Raw genomic sequence first — 17,193 nt, 5'->3', positions numbered from 1 at the left:
TCTCAGAGATTGAATGTTGGCTCTCTAAAAATAACACAGATTAAAAAAAAAAAAAAACAGGCTCATGTATTTTTCAGATGTTCAAATTTTGTTGTATATGAAACCGTGTGTAGACTCTGCAAGGGTATGGAATTTCAGGATCATTTGAGCAGTCTGATCCCACACTCTTGAAGTTTGATCAGATGTTGCTTTGGGTTCCTCACATATATTTTTCTAGTAGGATTAACACTTATAACAGTAACTATTTTTTGTTTCTGGAGTTAATTCAATCACTCCTTAATGTTCTTCATTGAGCACCTAAGAAATAACAGTATATTTGGTGAGTTTTACATGACGGTAAGGAAAGGCCTTAATCTTGTAACGACAGAATTCCCAATAAACACAGTAATAACCACACTATTCTCTAATTTCACCTGTACGTATATACATACCACAATTAAAAGTGAAGAAATAAGAAAGAACATGTGAAATCACCAAACTGGTTATCCCAAGGGCTCTCCTCTAAAGGTCATTAACTTTCTTCATAGGAAAGCCCATAAGATCTTTTTGAGGTCTTTTTATGCTGACACAATTCTCATAGGATTTGTTACACGGTTTACTTGGTTTCTAAACCCAGAGCAAATCCAATGCAACAATGAGAAAAGGAAGAAGAACAGCTCTTATGAGTGGGTCGTCAGCAGAGACAAGAGAACCCCTGGGCTCAGAGAACTCAGGTGTACTCCCCCCCCCCCCCCCGAAACAGACAATTAAAATTTGGTCTTCGCTTAAGGACCTTAATTAACTCTTAACCTTTTAGTTGCTGCCATTCATCACTGCTATTTACATATCTGGCACTACAGGGAAATGCTCACAGCAGCTAAGTTTTTACTAAACCAGGCCTCAGAGACCATACTTCTTTTTAGGAAGGAGATTCTTCACCTTCTATGAGATCACATCACTTTGAGAACCTGATTTTTTAAAATATATGTATCTACCCAATATTTCCATATCATCTCAAGGAGTTCATTAAACTTCTAAAGCCAGTTCATAGCTTCAGTAACCATGGACCCCAAATTTAAAACTTTTGTGTTAGGAACCAAAAATGTGCATGTTTAAGTTAACAAAATTCAGGGTTTTATTTGGAATGGTCTTTAAAGATTTTTAAATGATGATGGACTGGGCAACACCGTAAATGTAAATTAAACATGATGGCTAAGGCAATACTAATAAATACACTTTAGAAAAAGTGAACATTAGCAAGACTCTCAAGAAAAAAAAAGCGGCAAGAGAGAGACAAAAGTGAAAGATAAATAATCTGAGAATTCTTGAGAAAACTGCCTACCTTAGCAGCAAAACTCTAAGTGGAGCAAAGATGTTTTTCACTACTAAGTTGAAGATGTCAGCAGTTAAAGATAATTTCTAAGACTATAAGTCTTAAAAGTAACCTTGCAATTGCTAAGACAGAAGACCATTTCTACAGTGGTTTTGAGCACTGGCCTAGGAAACATCTGGATTCTAAGGACAGTTTTGTCATTTATTAGCAAATACTTAAAGCCTCAGCTTCATTATCTGTAAACAGAATAAATTAGTTCATAGGGTGGTTGTGATGAATAAATGAGATAATAATACACACTAAACTCAGCACAGTGGCAAGTGGTCAATGAATGGCAGCAGTTTAGTTTTTGTTTAACTTCAATTTACCCACTTTTCTGTGCAGGAGTTTATCGTTTGTAAATTGTTACCTACCACACACATAATCTTTTATGATCCTCTGGGGTCAGAACCACAGTGTCTTCATTTCACAGTTTAAGAAAATAAGTCAAATGTACCCCAAGACACTAATTAGTGGGAAAAAAAAATTGTACACTAGATTCAAAACTCCTAAACAAGATTCAAAACTCCTTTCCCCTGCAAAGCTCAGAAGCTCTGCCTTTTAAATTCTGTTTAATCTTTTAACTGTAGTTAAACATATATAAAATTTGCCATTTTAACCATTTTTAAGTGTACAGTTCAGTGCCATTAAATATTCACTCTGTTGTGCAGCTCTCACCACCATCCTTCCCCATAACTTTTTCTTCTTCCTCAAATGAAACTCTGTACCCATTAGATACAGACTTCTCATTCTCTTCCTCCAAACCCTGGCAACCAGACTACTTATGCTCAGGTCCCTCATGTAAGTGGAATCATACAGTGCTTGTACTTGGTCACTGGCCTATTTCACTCAGAATGATGTCTTCAAAGTTCATCCACGTTGTAGCATATGTCAGAATTTCCTTCCTAGACCACATTATGTTTATCCATGTATCCCTCAATGTACATGCGGGTTGCTTCCATTATCTTTTTTATTTTTAAAAGTATTGTTCACACTTATTTTGCCATTGGTTACCCATTTTCAGATTATTCATTCCCCCTCCCCCTCCTTTTTTTGGTAAAAGATTAAGTGCAGGGACTTCCCTGGTGGTCCAGTGGTTAAAACACCTGGCTTCCACTGCAGGGCAGGACTGGTTACAACCCTGGTCTGGGAACTATGATCCCATATGCTGCCCTCCTCCCTCTACAAGGTTAAAAAAAAAAAAAAGTAAACAGTTAATTTAATTTAATTGTATAGAGTTTATAACAGAGCAGTAAAACCACTATATTGGGTGTGTGCTTTTTTCAGTACACCACCAGGAACCAACACAAAACGGAAAAGTAAAAATGTAAATCTGATTTGGTAACAGAGAAACTGTTAAAATAATAAATTAGATTTAAGATTATCTGACTCAATGGTAAAGAATCTGCCTGCCAAGCAGGAGATGTGGGTTTGATCCCTGGGTCTGGAAGTTCCCCTGGAGAAGGAAATGGCAACCTACTCCAGTATTCCTGCCTGGGAAAACCCATGGACAGAGAGGCCTGCGGGCTACAGTTCATGGAGTCGCAAAGGGTCGGAGACGACTTAGCGACTAAACCACCACCACCACAGAAATCACTTGACAGGCTATTCTTGAGACCTTTAATATAAGGGTAACGCAAAGTTTCTACTGTTGGACGTGAAACTAAAAAGTTCTTTAGGGTTGACCTTGGTGGGAGACAGAAGTGGCTTAAGTGCCAGGAGTCTGAGAAAACCTCAGTAGGTGACTCCAAGTGAGAGCTAACACACTACAAAGACCAAACTGCTGCCAGCTAAAAGTAACCCTGAGCCTCTCAACCAGTTTAATGATGCAACTTGAATAGATGGGAGTTCCTCTATTTTGCCCTTTTTTAAATGTGAGGTGAGATTAACCACAAGCTTGAGCACACAGTTCTCAGAAATAGCTAAACCACCAAGGAAGGGAGGAACAATTCTAGAGACTCTGAAAACTGTGATGATTTAAAGATGCAACGGGATCTTGCACTTTAGCGACTGAAGGTGTGCCTGCAGGCTTCGGTTGTAAGCGCGTACTACTACTGGCGGAGACAAAGAGAGTCAAACTACTACTAAAATCCAGCGTTATCAAATAATTCCAGACTACAACCAGACTGTGAAAAATGAACTGCCCTTCTTCGTGTGCACGGCTTGCAACAGAAACCTCCGGTCACAAGCAAATTTAGTTGAAGCAAGGAAACAAGACAACAAACACGGGAGCTTGAGCACCAGCGGGACCCGCAGGGGAGTCCTAGCGTTTCCGGCCGGCGGCTGAGAGGCTACCAACCGCTTTAGCCCGAGTCTCCAAAATGCCAAACGGCTGTCACTCCATCACAATTTCCCTGGGGCGACCTCACTTTCAGATCCTCTCAAAGTTTACCAGAAAATCTCCCAAAGGATTCTTCGGTCCGCCTTCCCACCCTCAGGACACTCCGCCTCCAAGAATTACTCTACATCTCCACCCTACTGTGCTGCCCCTGGGGGCCCCGGGAGTTGCAAGCGAGCAGGGTGCGATTTCACCCTTGCTTGCTCCCAGTTGCTGGGAAAAGCGGCTGCTGAAAAGCAAACTTTCCGAGAGACCGTTCGCAGAGGGCGGAGGGCGCGCGGCACTCACAGCTGGTTGATGGCGTTCTGCGAGATGACCGCGTTGGCGGAGAAGTAGGGGATCATGTCGGGGCCACCGAGGCTGCAGGTGCAGGCGAGGGGCGCCTTCTTCTCGCGGGCCAACGTGCTCAGGGTCATGGGGCCGGCTCAGGGCGCACGGCTCCGCATCCTGGCCCCCGCCCGGCTCAGGCACGAGGCGCTCGCGTTGGGCTCCACGGGACTGGAAGCGCAGGCAGTGCGGGCTCCCGGCGGCCGAGCTGGGCCCGCCGGGTCTCGCAGAGGTAGCCGCCGCAGCCGTGGGGCTCGGCCGCGGACTCCCAGCGGCCGGGCGCCTCCAGCAGCCCACCCCAACTCGCGTCCGGGGCGGGGCGGGGCGGGGCTGAACGCGCCGGCGGGGCGGTCCCGAGAGCCGGAGGGTCGGGTCCGCCGGAGCCCCGCCCCGGAGCTCGTCGCACACGCCGGATCCGCAGCCGGCGTCCGGACCTGCGGAGCGACGGTAGGCACCAAGCCGCCTCGGCTTGAGTGGAGGAGTGAACCGAGCCTGAGATTGAGGGTATGGAATAGGGTGTGGATGGCCAAGAAAGGCTCGCATTTCTTTGGAATGTTTCAACAGAACGGTCCTATCTCTTAATCGGCTTTATACACGAATGGCAAACAAATCCCATTTTTCAAATAACCTTAAAACTTAAAAGGCTGTACACTAGAGAATGCAACACATATTTATCAATGGCTTCCTATGTGCTACGGGCTAGGAAGACGCAGATATTAACTGAATTTTTTTTTTAAAGCAAAACAGTTGCAGTTTTGATGGGGAAAAAAGTATCTACAATGTCGATTCAGTTCAGTTCCGTCGCTCAGTTGTGTCCAACTCTTTGCGACCCCATGAACCGCAGCATGCCAGGCCTCCCTGTTCATCACCAACTCCCTGAGTCCACCCAAACCCATGTCGATTGAATCGGTGATGCCATCCAACCATCTCATCCTCTGTTATCCCCTTCTCCTTCTGCCCTCAATCTTTCCCAGCATCAGGGTCTTTTCAAATGAGTCAGCTCTTCGCATCAGGTGGCCAAAGTATTGGAGTGTCAGCTTCAACATCAGTCCTACCAGTGAACACCCAGGACTGATCTCCTTTAGGATGGACTGGTTGAATCTCCTTGCAGTCCAAGGGACTCTCAAGAGTCTTCTCCAACACCACAGTTCGGAGCTCGGCTTTCTTTATAGTCCAACTCTCACATCCATACATGACCACTGGTAAAACCATAGCTTTGACTAGACGGACCTTTGTTGACAAAGTAATGTCTGAAGCGACTTAGCAGCAGCAGAAGCAGCAGCAGCTTGGTCATAACCTTCCTTCCAAGGAGTAAGTGTCTTTAAATATCATGGCTGCAATCACCATCTGCAGTGATTTTGGAGCCCAGAAAAATAGTCAGCCACTGTTTGCACTGTTTCCCCATCTATTTGCCTTGAAGTGATGGGACTAGATGCCATGGTCTTAGTTTTCTGAATGTTGAGCTTTAAGCCAACTTTTTCACTCTTCTCTTTCACTTTTATCAAGAGGCTCTTTTAGTTCTTCTTTACTTTCTGTCATAAGGGTGGTATCATCTGCATATCTGAGGTTATTGAGATTTCTCCCAGCAATCTTGATTCCAGCTTGTGCTTCATCCAGCCCACCATTTCTCATGATGTACTCTGCATATAAGTTAAATCAGCAGGGTGACAATATACAGCCTTGATGTACTCCTTTTCCTATTTAGAACCAGTCTGTTGTTCCATATCCAGTTCTAACTGTTGCTTCCTGACCTGCATACAGATTTCTCAAGAGGCAGGTCAAGTGGTCTGGTATTCCCATCTCTTTCAGAATTTTCCACAGTTTCTTGTGATCCACAGAGTCAAAGGCTTTGGCATAGTCAATAAAACAGAAATAGATGTTTTTCTGGAACTCTCTTGCTTTTTCGATGATCCAGCAGATGTTGGCAATTTGATCTCTGGTTCCTCTGCCTTTTCTAAATCTAGCTTGAACATCAGGAAGTTCACGGTTCACGTATTGCTGAAGCCTGGCTTGGAGAATTTTGAGCATTCCTTTACTAGTGTATGAGATGTCAATTAACATCTGCTAATGCTTGTAAATAAATGTATAAGGGCTCTCCTAACCATCTTACAATCTAAGGATTCCCATCCTTAACTGCATATATGAATCCACCTGTGGAGATTTAAAAAAAATCCTAATGCCTGGCTGCACCCTAGACCAATCAAATCAAAATCTCTTAAGGTTGGGATCCAGATGGGCCAATGGCCACCTGATGCGAACAACTGATTCACTGGAAAAGACCCTGATGCTGGGAAAGATTAAAGACAGAAGGAGAAGGGGACAACAGAGGATGAGATGGTTGAATGGCATCATTGACGCAATGGACATGAGTTTGAGCAAGCTCCAGGAGTTGGTGATGGACAGAGAAGCCTGGCATGCTGCAGTCCACAGGGTCGTAAGAGTTGGATACGACTGAGTGACTGAACTGAACTGGGATCCAAAAGACTATTTTTCAAAGCTTCCCGGGTGATTCCAGTGTGCAGCCCGCGTTGAGAACTGTTGTGTGCAATGATCTAGAGAAGAAGACAGGCTGGAGATTATACCCTCACTGTAGAGATGTGGGAACACTCACAGTCTAGTCAGATGACCTGATTTGTAAGTGACATATAGGAACTTAGATATGAACTCCTGTTTCATAACTCCTGATCTAGGGCTTTTCCCACTAAAACCTATTCCCTGATGCTTTATGATTTTCCTAACTACTCACTGAGCAATGCCTTTTACCCGAACAGGGACCAGCTCTCTGTAAAAGGAGAATCTCTTTTCTCTGTCTCCTACACACTGGGTGTAGTGGCTGACAAAAGGGACTGGACCCCCTGCAGGCACACAGTAAATAAAAGTTAGCTCTCTTATCTCTTGTCCTTACTGTCTGATCAGAATACGTATTTTGGGGCATTGGTATATTTAGCTTTTATGAATACCTCACTAAACTATACATCAATATAAGATGCTATAAGAATTCCAGAGACAAAAATTAACAATTTTAAAAAGCGACTTCACTATTATAAGATGAAAAAAATTATAAGAGAAACTGGAAATATAAAAGAGACTAAAATTAAGAAGACCTCACTTTACTACTGAGCATATGCTAGAATCAAGAAGAAATAAGTCTTTGTTTCATATAAAACTTCAGACCTCTTTTCCCAATGGGAAGTTTGGCAATTTTCAAAACACTAGTAATGAAATAATCTAAACTATAAATTCTGTGTCTACAATCAGAATCGTTCTTTTGAAAGTTAATCCTTCCATAAAACAAAATTATTACCAAGGCACTGAGGGACTTCAACTATTGCAAACTCATGCTGGAAAAAGATACCTAAATTAGGAACTAGCTGGCAAGTGAAGAGTTAATAAAAGGTCTGGACTTTGGAGTCCAGCGCATCATGATCTTCATCCATCTCTAGGAAGGAAAAATTTTGAAAGATTTATTCAGGCTGTGTCAGCAGGCACCCAAATGGCAGTGTAAGAAAAAAAATCTGCTGATACACCCCAAAATAAATTGCTTTAAATAACTGGCAAACTTGCCAGTTTGAAACTTCTTCCAGGCTGTAATTTATCACAGCCTCCTGCAGTGATTAAAAAAAAAAAAAAAGTAACAGGCTGTTTGGAACAGCACTGTTAAGGTGAGTCCAGTCCCTTTCATGACGCAGCAGAGAAGTCAGCAGTAAGCGATGCAGTTTAGGAAAGATGACGGCATGGTAATCATCTGTATCTGTCAGGAAAAGAAGTCAGCAGGAGATGTTTACTCAGTGCAGCACTTAATATATCTGGCATTTAAAAGCGACAGAGATAAGGATTTCATAAATATGTATACTTGTCTTTTACAAATAGGTTCCTATAGTGACACCCCAGAAGTGCACAGTCCTTTGTTTTCCCTCAAAAGACCTGTCAGTGCCCATTCAACAAATGAAGGAGACTGTTTTAACACCCCCATCCAGGCCTTTTCAAAGGCTTTTCAAAGTTAAATTCCCATTTTGAACTGTAATATAGAAAATTGGCAAGGTGCTAGAACAAGCCTCTTGGTTTTTAAGAAAAAAAAAAAAATCATCTCTGTAGACTGGGGTACCTTTAAGGAAATAATCCTTCCTACTACTGTTTCTAAAAGTTGAACAAATTCTCTTTCTTTTCACAATCTGCAGAGTGTCAAAATGTCAATCAGTTTAGTTTCAGCTCAATTTAATCCTTTACTCTCCACTGTCAGGAAACAAGGCTCCAGGGAGAAGTGCTCTGTACCCAAGCATCTGGGAATTCAAAAATGATTCCAAATTAAATTGAGCAGCATGAAATAAACTAAGCTAGTTTTCTACTCCACATGAAGTCAGAAGGGGCTTTCTCTAAAAAAAAAAAAGAAAAACATTTGCACAAAGTCCCTGAAGAAAAATCGATGTATTTCTTTACACTACTACTTGAGTTTAGTGGATATGAAATGAATTTGGTCATGTCATTTGCCTATCATCTCAAGAGTCAGAAATATGAATATTCTAAAATGTTAACTTGGCTCTTGATAGCATTAGCAATGATCAAATTAAATTTTTTGTAGACTCATATATTAATAGCACTTTAAAAATTTTAAAGCAATAGATGTCTCTTTTAAGACATACTCCACTACTATGTCTTCATGTGTCATAAGGTATAAACACTGTAAAACTGTATAAAACTAGGGACTTGCATAGTGACCTAACTGTACTCCAGGGAAGACCCAAAGGTGAAATGTGAAGGATATAAACATACTTTTGTTGCTGTAACAAAATTTCAACATGGGTGGATCACTTGAATTGACAATAGCTAATGAGCTCAAAGGTGAGAGTGTTAATTTATAATCTCAAAAACTGTGGGCTAGAAACCAAAGGACATAAATTTACTTCTAACAGAGTCACTGAATAAGATTCTGGCCCACTCACTTAACTTCATCTGTAAAATGGGATAATAAAACCCTAAGAAAATATCCCAAGATCTGTTTTTGGGAGAGTTGGGAACCTTAGGAAAGGAATTTCATCCAATCTGGAGATCCTAAGAAATTGATTTAATCCACTTAACACAGTCACTTAGTTCAAAGTAGTACTGTCATTCAGTTGTTCAGTTGTGTCCAACTCTGCGACCTCATGGACGGTAGCATGCCAGGCTTCCCTGTCCTTCCCTATCTCCCAGAGTTTGCTCAAGTTAATGGCACCCCACTCCAGTACTCTTGCCTGGAAAATCCCATGGACGGAGGAGCCTGGTAGGCTACAGTCCATGGGGTGGCTAAGAATTGGACACGATTGAGTGACTTCACTTTCATGCACTGGAGAAGGAAATGGCAACCCACTCCAGTGTTCTCAGGGACGGGGGAGCCTGGTGGGCTGCTGTCTATGGGGTCGCACAGAGTCAGACACGACTGAAGTGACTTAGCAGCAGCAGCAGCATGTCCATTGAGTCGAAGATGCTATCCAACCATCTCATCCTCTGTCGCCCCCTTCTGCCCTCAATCTTTCCTAGCATCAAGGTCTTTTCCAATGAGTTGACTGTTTCCATCAGGTAGCCAAAGTATTGGAGCTTCAGCTTCAGCTTCAGCGTTAGCCATCTCAATGAATATTTAGGGTTTATTTCCTTTAGGACTGATTGACTTGTTTGATCTCCTTGCTGTCCAAGGGACTCTCAAGAGTCTTCTCCAGCACCCCAGTTTGAAACCATCAGTTCTTCGGCGCTCAGCCTTCTTTATGTTCCAACTCTCACATCCGTACAAGACTACTGGAAAAATAGCTTTGCCCTTTGTCGGCAAAGTGATATCTCTGCTTTTGAATATGCTGTCTAGGTTTGTCGTAGCTTTTCTTCCAAGGAGCAAGCGTCTTTTAATTTCATGGCTGCAGTCACTGTCCGCAGTGGTCTTGGAGCCCAAGAAAATAAAGTTTGTCACTGTTTCCATTGTTTTCCCATCTATTTGCCATGAAGTGATAGGACCAGATGCCATGATCTTAGGTTTTTGAATGTTGAGTTTTAAGCCAGTTTTTTCAGTCTCCGCTTTCACCCTCATCAAGAGGCTCTTTAGCTACTCTTCACTTTCTGTCATTTGGGTGGTGTCATCTGTATATCTGAGGTTACTGTTATTTCTCCCAGCAATCTTGATCCCAGATTGTGTCATCCAGCTCAGTATTTTGCATGACATACTCTGCATATAAGTTAAATAAGCAGGGTGACAATATACAGCCTTGACGTATTCTTTTCTCAGTTTTCAACCAGTCCATTGTTCCATGTCCAGTTGCTTCTTGACCTGCATACAGGTTTCTCAGGAAGCAAGTAAGGTGTTCTGGTATTCTCATCTCTAAGAATTTTCCACAGATTGTTGTAAATACAGTCAAAGGCACAGTTGTCAATTTGATCTCTGGTTCCTCTGCCTTTTCTAAATCCTGCTTGTGCAACTGGAAGTTCTCAATTCAGGTACTGTTGAAGCCTAGCTTGAAGGATTTTGAACATTACTTTGCTAGTATGTGAAATGAGCCCAATTATGCAGTAATTTGAACATTTTTTGGCATTCACCTTCTTTGGGATTGAAATGAAAACTGACCTTTTCCAGTCCTGTGGCCACTGTTGAGTTTTCCAAATTTGCTGGCATATTGAGTGCAACACTTAACAGCTTCGTCTTTCGGTATTTTAAATAGCTCAGCTGGAATTCCATCACTTCCACTAGCTTTGTTTGTAGTAATTCTTCCTAAGGTCCACTTGACTTCACACTCCAGAATGTCTGGCTCTAGTTGAGTGGCCACATCATCATGGTCATTAAGACCTTTTTTTGTACAGTTCTTCTGTGTATTCTTGCCACCTCCTCTTAATCTTTTCTGCTTCTGTTAGGTCCTTACCATTTCTGTCCATTATTACGCCCATCTTTGCATGAAATGTTCCCTTTGTATCTCTAATTTTCTTGAAGTGATCTCTAGTCTTTCCCATTATATTGTTTTTCTCTTCACTTAACAAGACTTTCTTATCTCTCATTTCTCTGGAACTCAGGATTCAATTGGTTATACCTTTCCCTTCCTCCTTTGCCTTTCATTCTCTTCTTTTCTCAGCTATTTGTAAGGCCTCCTCAGACAACCATTTTGCCTTCTTGAATTTCTTTTTCTTGGGGATGGTTTTGGGTACAGGGTACAATGATACAAACCTCCATCCATAGTTCTTCAGGCACTTTATCAGATCTAATAGTCCCTTGATTCTATTTATCACTTCTACTGTATAATCATAAGGGATTTAATTTAGACATACCTGAATGGCCTAGTGGTTTTCCCTACTTTCTTCAATTTAAGTCTAAATTTTGTAACAAGGAGCTCATGATCTGAGCCACAGTCAGCTCCCAGCATTGTTTTTGCTGACAGTATAGAGCTTCTCCATCTTTGGCTGCAAAGAATATAATCAGTCTGATTTCAGTATTGACCGTCTGGTGATGTCCATGTGTAGAGTCATCTCTTGTGTTGTTGGAAGAGGATGTTTGCTATGACCGGTGCTTTCTCTTGAGAAAACTCTGTTAGCCTTTGCCCTCCTTCATTTGGTACTCCAAGGTCAAACTTGCCTGTTACAAAGTAGTATAGTTCAACAGTTAAAAATTCTGGCCTTAGAATTTAATAGACTGGGCTCGAATTCTAGAACCACTATTAGCTATGAACTTTAAATTGCTACTTAATCTGTGGCTCAGTATTAGTACCTAATTTATGAAGTTATTGTGAGGATTAATTAAGTTGAAAGATATAAAGCACTGAAAAAAGTACATGGCACAAAAATCTACTCTTTTGGCCTTAATGGCTCTGTAAGCTTAAGAGAGCTAACAAAAAGGTTGAGGAAGACTTCAGAAACAAAATCAGAGAGCTGGAGTCTTCAGTGAAGAATCTTAGATTAGAGTGTAGGACTATCATAAATTTTTGCATTTTTATTAAAAACTTTTTTTCTTTTTCTAAATCTTCCGTGTAATCTTATCTTTTGACTGTTTCTCTGAGGTAAAACCCTTAATAGGCAAAAGACCTATGTGCTTTTCTTTAGGTCATTAAGAAAGCTCTGTGTGCACTGCAGGGAGCAAGCAGACTTTGAAGTCAATCTGGCAACCTTAGGGTAAAGTCCACTGTGCATTTTAGTTTATTAACTGAGAAAATGAAAATGTTGAACTAGAGATAAACCCCTGTGCTCTCTTCCATCAAGCTGAAGAACAGCTACAGTGGGCAATATTAAAATAGCAATGAATGTGACATCAGAAAGTTCTAGATTCTAGCTACTCTGTCCATGGGCAACACTTACCCTGTCCCAGCCCTTGTTTCTTAAAAGTGGGATGGTAATGCTTACCTCACAGGTTTATTAAGATACACAGACACAAGTGCTTTGTGAACAGGACAGCACCATTTTTGTTACTGTTACCATCCATAAATTGGCCAATCAGCTTCTGATAACAGAAAGTGTTGTATTTGTTTGTATTTGGGATGAGAAGTAGATGAATGAATGAAATTTAAAATACAAATATACTTCCCCTATACACCACCACTTCATTCAGGAAGTCTTTACTATCATTGTTTTCCAGGCAGTTAATTACATATTGTCATCTTGTAGTAACATGACATCTGCAGTGCTTACTGGGACTTTGCCTTTTTTAAAAAAGCTTTGAAATAATAGTATTAATGTATATAACTTTATTTTTGAAATATCTAGTCATAAGAAAGAATGCCTATACCAATCAGAAGACCTATCTGTATTTTTATGTTTTCTCTAAGGGCTTCATCTAGAGAAATAAATAGTAAATTAATCTCCTGAGTGTTAAAAGGGAGAAAACCAATACTTTAAAGAGTTATAAAACAAAAAGCCTGTACCAGAGTAGCACAACAATCTGTCTCCTGTTAATCTGTAAAACGCTAGACTAGAACTCTCAAGATAATACCTTTAATTTTCAAACTTGTTGCCCAGATAGTAACAAGAGGTATCTTGCTACACTTAGTCAAAGGCACTCTTCATGCAATACAATAAACCAAACTCTGTAAACAAAGGCTCTTCAAAGCAATCAAGTTTTGCAATCACTATGCGGCTAATAGTTTTATTTAAAAGAATATCTGACAATAGTTTTAAACACTGGATGGAACAATGTCACTGAGCCCTTCCAACCCTTTCTATGGAACTTTCCACCATAAGAGCAATGGGAAATACTGAAAGATCTGCATATCAACTCCATAAGAGGCAGATCTAAGGCATTCATCCCTCATAGTCTTAACCACCATATGCTCTAGTAGGAAGAAATGCTGAAATGCTGCTTTCTTCAGGTTACAAAGGCCTCACAACTCTATTGTTTAGTAAAAATAGTAGGTGTTTATAGATCACTTTTCACATCCAACACACCTTACAAAACATTTAACCATTTAATCCTCACTCTCTTTAAACATTAAAAAAAAAAAAAAATTAAACACAGCCTTTCAAACACAGGCTCAAAAACATTTTTTTTTTATTCAGTAGAAAGATAAAATAAAAGTCACTCTTCTCATCACCATCATACTACTCCCAGGGATGACTGTTAATGCTTCCAGAAATTTTTCCTACATAAGCAAACATTAATATGTTATAGCTGTTCTGTAAGAAACATACATGCACACAAGCCATAATTATCTATACATATTATTACGCTTTGTGCTCCCTCCACACTTATCACTGTATCTTAGATACTTTTCCATGTTTATAAAGATGTACCTCATTCTTTTAAAGGAGTGCTTCATATTCTATTTTAAAATTATAGATAATTTAAATACTCCTCTACTGGACATTTATTTTTTTTTTTTTTCTCTTTTTCTCTTCTTTTGCTATATTTTGGTCCGACATGACTCGTTTCTACTGGACATTTAAATTGTTTCCAGTCTTTACTATTATAGACAGTATCACTATGAACATACTTTCACACAATCTTTGGGCTTTAAAGTGAATATATTTGTTGGGCGGATACTGAGAGGTGGAATTAGCAGTTAAAATATTTTAAACATCTTAGGAACTGGCAGACATTATCAAACTGCCTTCCTAAAGGGTTTAGTTTTTTATTTTCCACTGGAATCTCTGTGTCTACTCTCACTCTATTAAGTTAACTCAGGGCCCAAACTTCTCTTCTACACCTCTTCTACATAATACATTGAAAACTAAATCTATGTAATATATATGTACATATGTTGGGCTTCCCTGGTGGCTCAGACGGTAAAGAATCCACCTGCAATGCAGGGAGACCTGGGTTTGATCCTTGGGTTGGGAAGATCCCCTGGAGGAGGGCATGGCAACCCACTCCAGTATTCTTGCCTGGAGAATGCCCATGGACAGAGGAGCCTGGTGGGCTACTGTCTGTGGGGTTTCAAAGAATCAGACAGGGCTGAGTGGCTAAAGCACAGCGCAGTACATAAATGTGTCTACATAAGTGTATATGTATGAGAAAAGTAAAATATACTTTAAAAAACTAGAGAAAAACGTTAAATTATAAAGAAAAATATTATTAAAAAATTATCACAGATAATTTAAAAGAATTAGACTGTAAAAAAATATATATAGCAGTTAAATTATTTTGAAGATAATATTTTTAATTCAGAAGATATCTTCAGATCTTGTTTGATGCTAATGATGTAGAAGGTATTATAGATGAACAAGCCAAATGTGGCTTAATACCATCAATGTCCTGAAATGGGGTGAGACAGACAGAAAAATGGGAAATAAACTGGAGTAACATAAAAGGGAATCTAGAGGAGCTGAGAAAGGCTTGAAAATAAAAGCAATATGATATTTACTGAGCTGACATTTACTGTGTAACAGATCCCTGGTGGCTTAGATGGTAAAGAATCTGCCTGCAATGTGGGAGACCTGGGTTCGATCCCTGGGTTGGGAAGGTCCCCTGGGGAAGGGAATGGCTATTCACTCCAGTATTCTTGCCTGGAGAATCCCATGGACAGAGGAGCCTGGGGGCTACAGTCTACGGGGTTGCAGTCAGACACGACTGAGCGACTAAGCACACAGCACAGATCCTCTATTAAGAGTTTCTGTGTAGAACTTGTGGTTGCCAGGGGGAAGGTTGGGGGGAAGGGATAGTTAGGGCGTTTGGGATGGACATGTACACATGCTACATTTAAAATGGATACCCAACAAGGACCTACTGTACAGTACATGGAACTCTGTTCAATATTAGGTAACAGCCTGGATGGAAGGGGAATTTGGGGGAGAATGGATACATGTATATGTATGGCTGAGTCTCTTCACTGTTCACCTCAAACTATCACAATGTTGTTAATCAGCTATACACCAATACAAAATAAAAAATTAAGAAAAAAAGTTTACATGAAGTATCTCAATTCTCACACACAACCCTATGCTTCTATGATTATCTTTACGAGGCTCAGAGAGGTTAATTGATTTGTCTAAGGTAATACAGCAGTAATTTGAATTCAGCAAGTTATTCTGGCTCCAGAAAGAATCTGTTTTGTTAATCAATATTCTGCACTGTCTGCATGATTATATAGGTTCACTACAGAACAGGTTTAAGTCTGAAAAGGTCTATTGCCAACAGGAAGAACTCCTGGGGACCTTAAATACCTACTTTCCTGCACCTTGTGTTTCCTTCTCTAATTGATCCTAGCTATCGCTGGCAAGTCCTGACAATAAATGGCAACCTACTCCAGTACTGTTGCCTGCAAAGTCCCATGGAAGGAGGAGCCTGGAAGGCTGCAATCCATGGGGTCGCTAAGAGTTGGACACGACTGAGTGACTTCACTTTCATGCATTGGAGAAGAAAATGGCAACCCACTCCAGTGTTCTTGCCTGGAGAATCCCAGGGACAGGGGAGCCTGGTGGGCTGCCGTCTATGGGGTGGCACAGAGTTGGACACGACTGAAGTGACTTAGCAGCAGCAGCAGCAACCCAGTACTAAATATAGCAGTAAGATGATCTGGTTGTTGTATACCATTCTCTTGCTACCAGATCCTATAGAACTCTGTATTTCAAACTAATATTCATCACAAGATATTTTTTAAAGCACTTACACCTCTACAGTTTTTTGCTTCCCTAGTTTTTTTTTTTTTTTTTAACACAGCATCTTACATGAAGGAGGCATTCCCTGTATTTGTGGATAATGATGGGATCATGATCTCATTTGATTAAATAAACCTACTTACTAGCTGGGAAGGTATTATCACGCCTCATTACAGTTAAAGAAAAAGATGAACCGGCTAATAATATCAAGGTGATAAGAAGCCTACACATTAGGCTGCTACTGTATGTGGGCTCAGTCATGTCCGACCCTTTGTGACCCCACAGACGGATTTTCCAGCAAGAATACTGGAGTGGGTTGCCATTTCCTCCTCCAGGGGATCTTCCCGACCCAGGGATTGAACCCTCCTGAATTTCCTGCATTGGCAGGTAGATTCTTTATCACTGTGCCTCCTGGGAATCCCACTCTTTAGGCTGAGATGGGTCCAATTCAGTCAACATACTATTGACAGATTAACTGAATACAACTGGACTAACCCTGAACACCTATAGGCCAGGCACTTTAGATGGTTATCAAAATGATTAAGAGTTAAACACTTTTATAACAATTGCCTATTTAAAATCGCCAAAGAGTTCTGTATTCCCTTTTAGATCACATCCAAGCTCTTCTTCTGGCCTTCAGATCCTCCACGATTTAAATCCTACTATAATCCAGCCATTACGGCATATCACTCTCAACTCTATCCCTTCTTCAGCACAATCAGTTTAACTATTTTTTAGCCATTCTCCCAAAACAAATCCTTGCCATAATCAGGTGGTTTCTATCCTATCTTCCTATACATGAGTCTTACTCTCCTCCCTATTCGAATTATTTCTTCTCTGAGACCATTTTTAGAAGGGAATACCAGACCACCTGACCTGCCTCTTGAGAAACCTATATGCAGGTCAGGAAGCAACAGTTAGAACTGGACATGGAACAACAGACTGGTTCCAAATAGGAAAAGGAGTACGTCAAAGATATATATTGTTACCCTTCTTATTTAACTTATATGCAGACTACATCGTGAGAAATGCTGGGCTGGAAGAAGCACAAGCTGGAATCAAGATTGCCAGGAGAAATATCAATAACCTCAGATATGCAGATGACACCAGCTTTATGGCAGAAACTGAAGAGGAACTCAAAAGCCTCTTGATG

At 40.7% G+C, this 17,193-nt stretch overlaps 1 protein-coding gene across 3 annotated transcripts in view; it reads right to left on the bottom strand.

Annotated features, from left to right (window-relative positions):
• Nucleotides 1–17,193, bottom strand: part of SSH2 (slingshot protein phosphatase 2) — a 238,596-nt gene that overhangs the window by 98,644 nt on the left and 122,759 nt on the right. Inside the window, exon 1 of one of the 3 annotated variants that reach the window (XM_040243851.1) lies at nucleotides 3,978–4,284. The exons of the other annotated variants lie outside the window; for them this stretch is intronic. Coding sequence (XP_040099785.1) covers nucleotides 3,978–4,105 — 128 coding nt within the window. The 5' untranslated portion in view covers nucleotides 4,106–4,284. Of the gene's footprint in view, nucleotides 1–3,977; nucleotides 4,285–17,193 lie in introns of those variants that run through there. 3 annotated transcript variants of the gene reach the window in all.

This window comes from Oryx dammah, unplaced genomic scaffold, assembly GCF_014754425.2.
Source record: "Oryx dammah isolate SB20612 unplaced genomic scaffold, SCBI_Odam_1.1 HiC_scaffold_8, whole genome shotgun sequence".
Lineage (NCBI taxonomy): Eukaryota > Metazoa > Chordata > Mammalia > Artiodactyla > Bovidae > Oryx > Oryx dammah.
The sequence above is the reverse complement of the archived record's forward strand: the minus strand, read 5'-3'. Positions and strand labels throughout refer to the sequence as shown.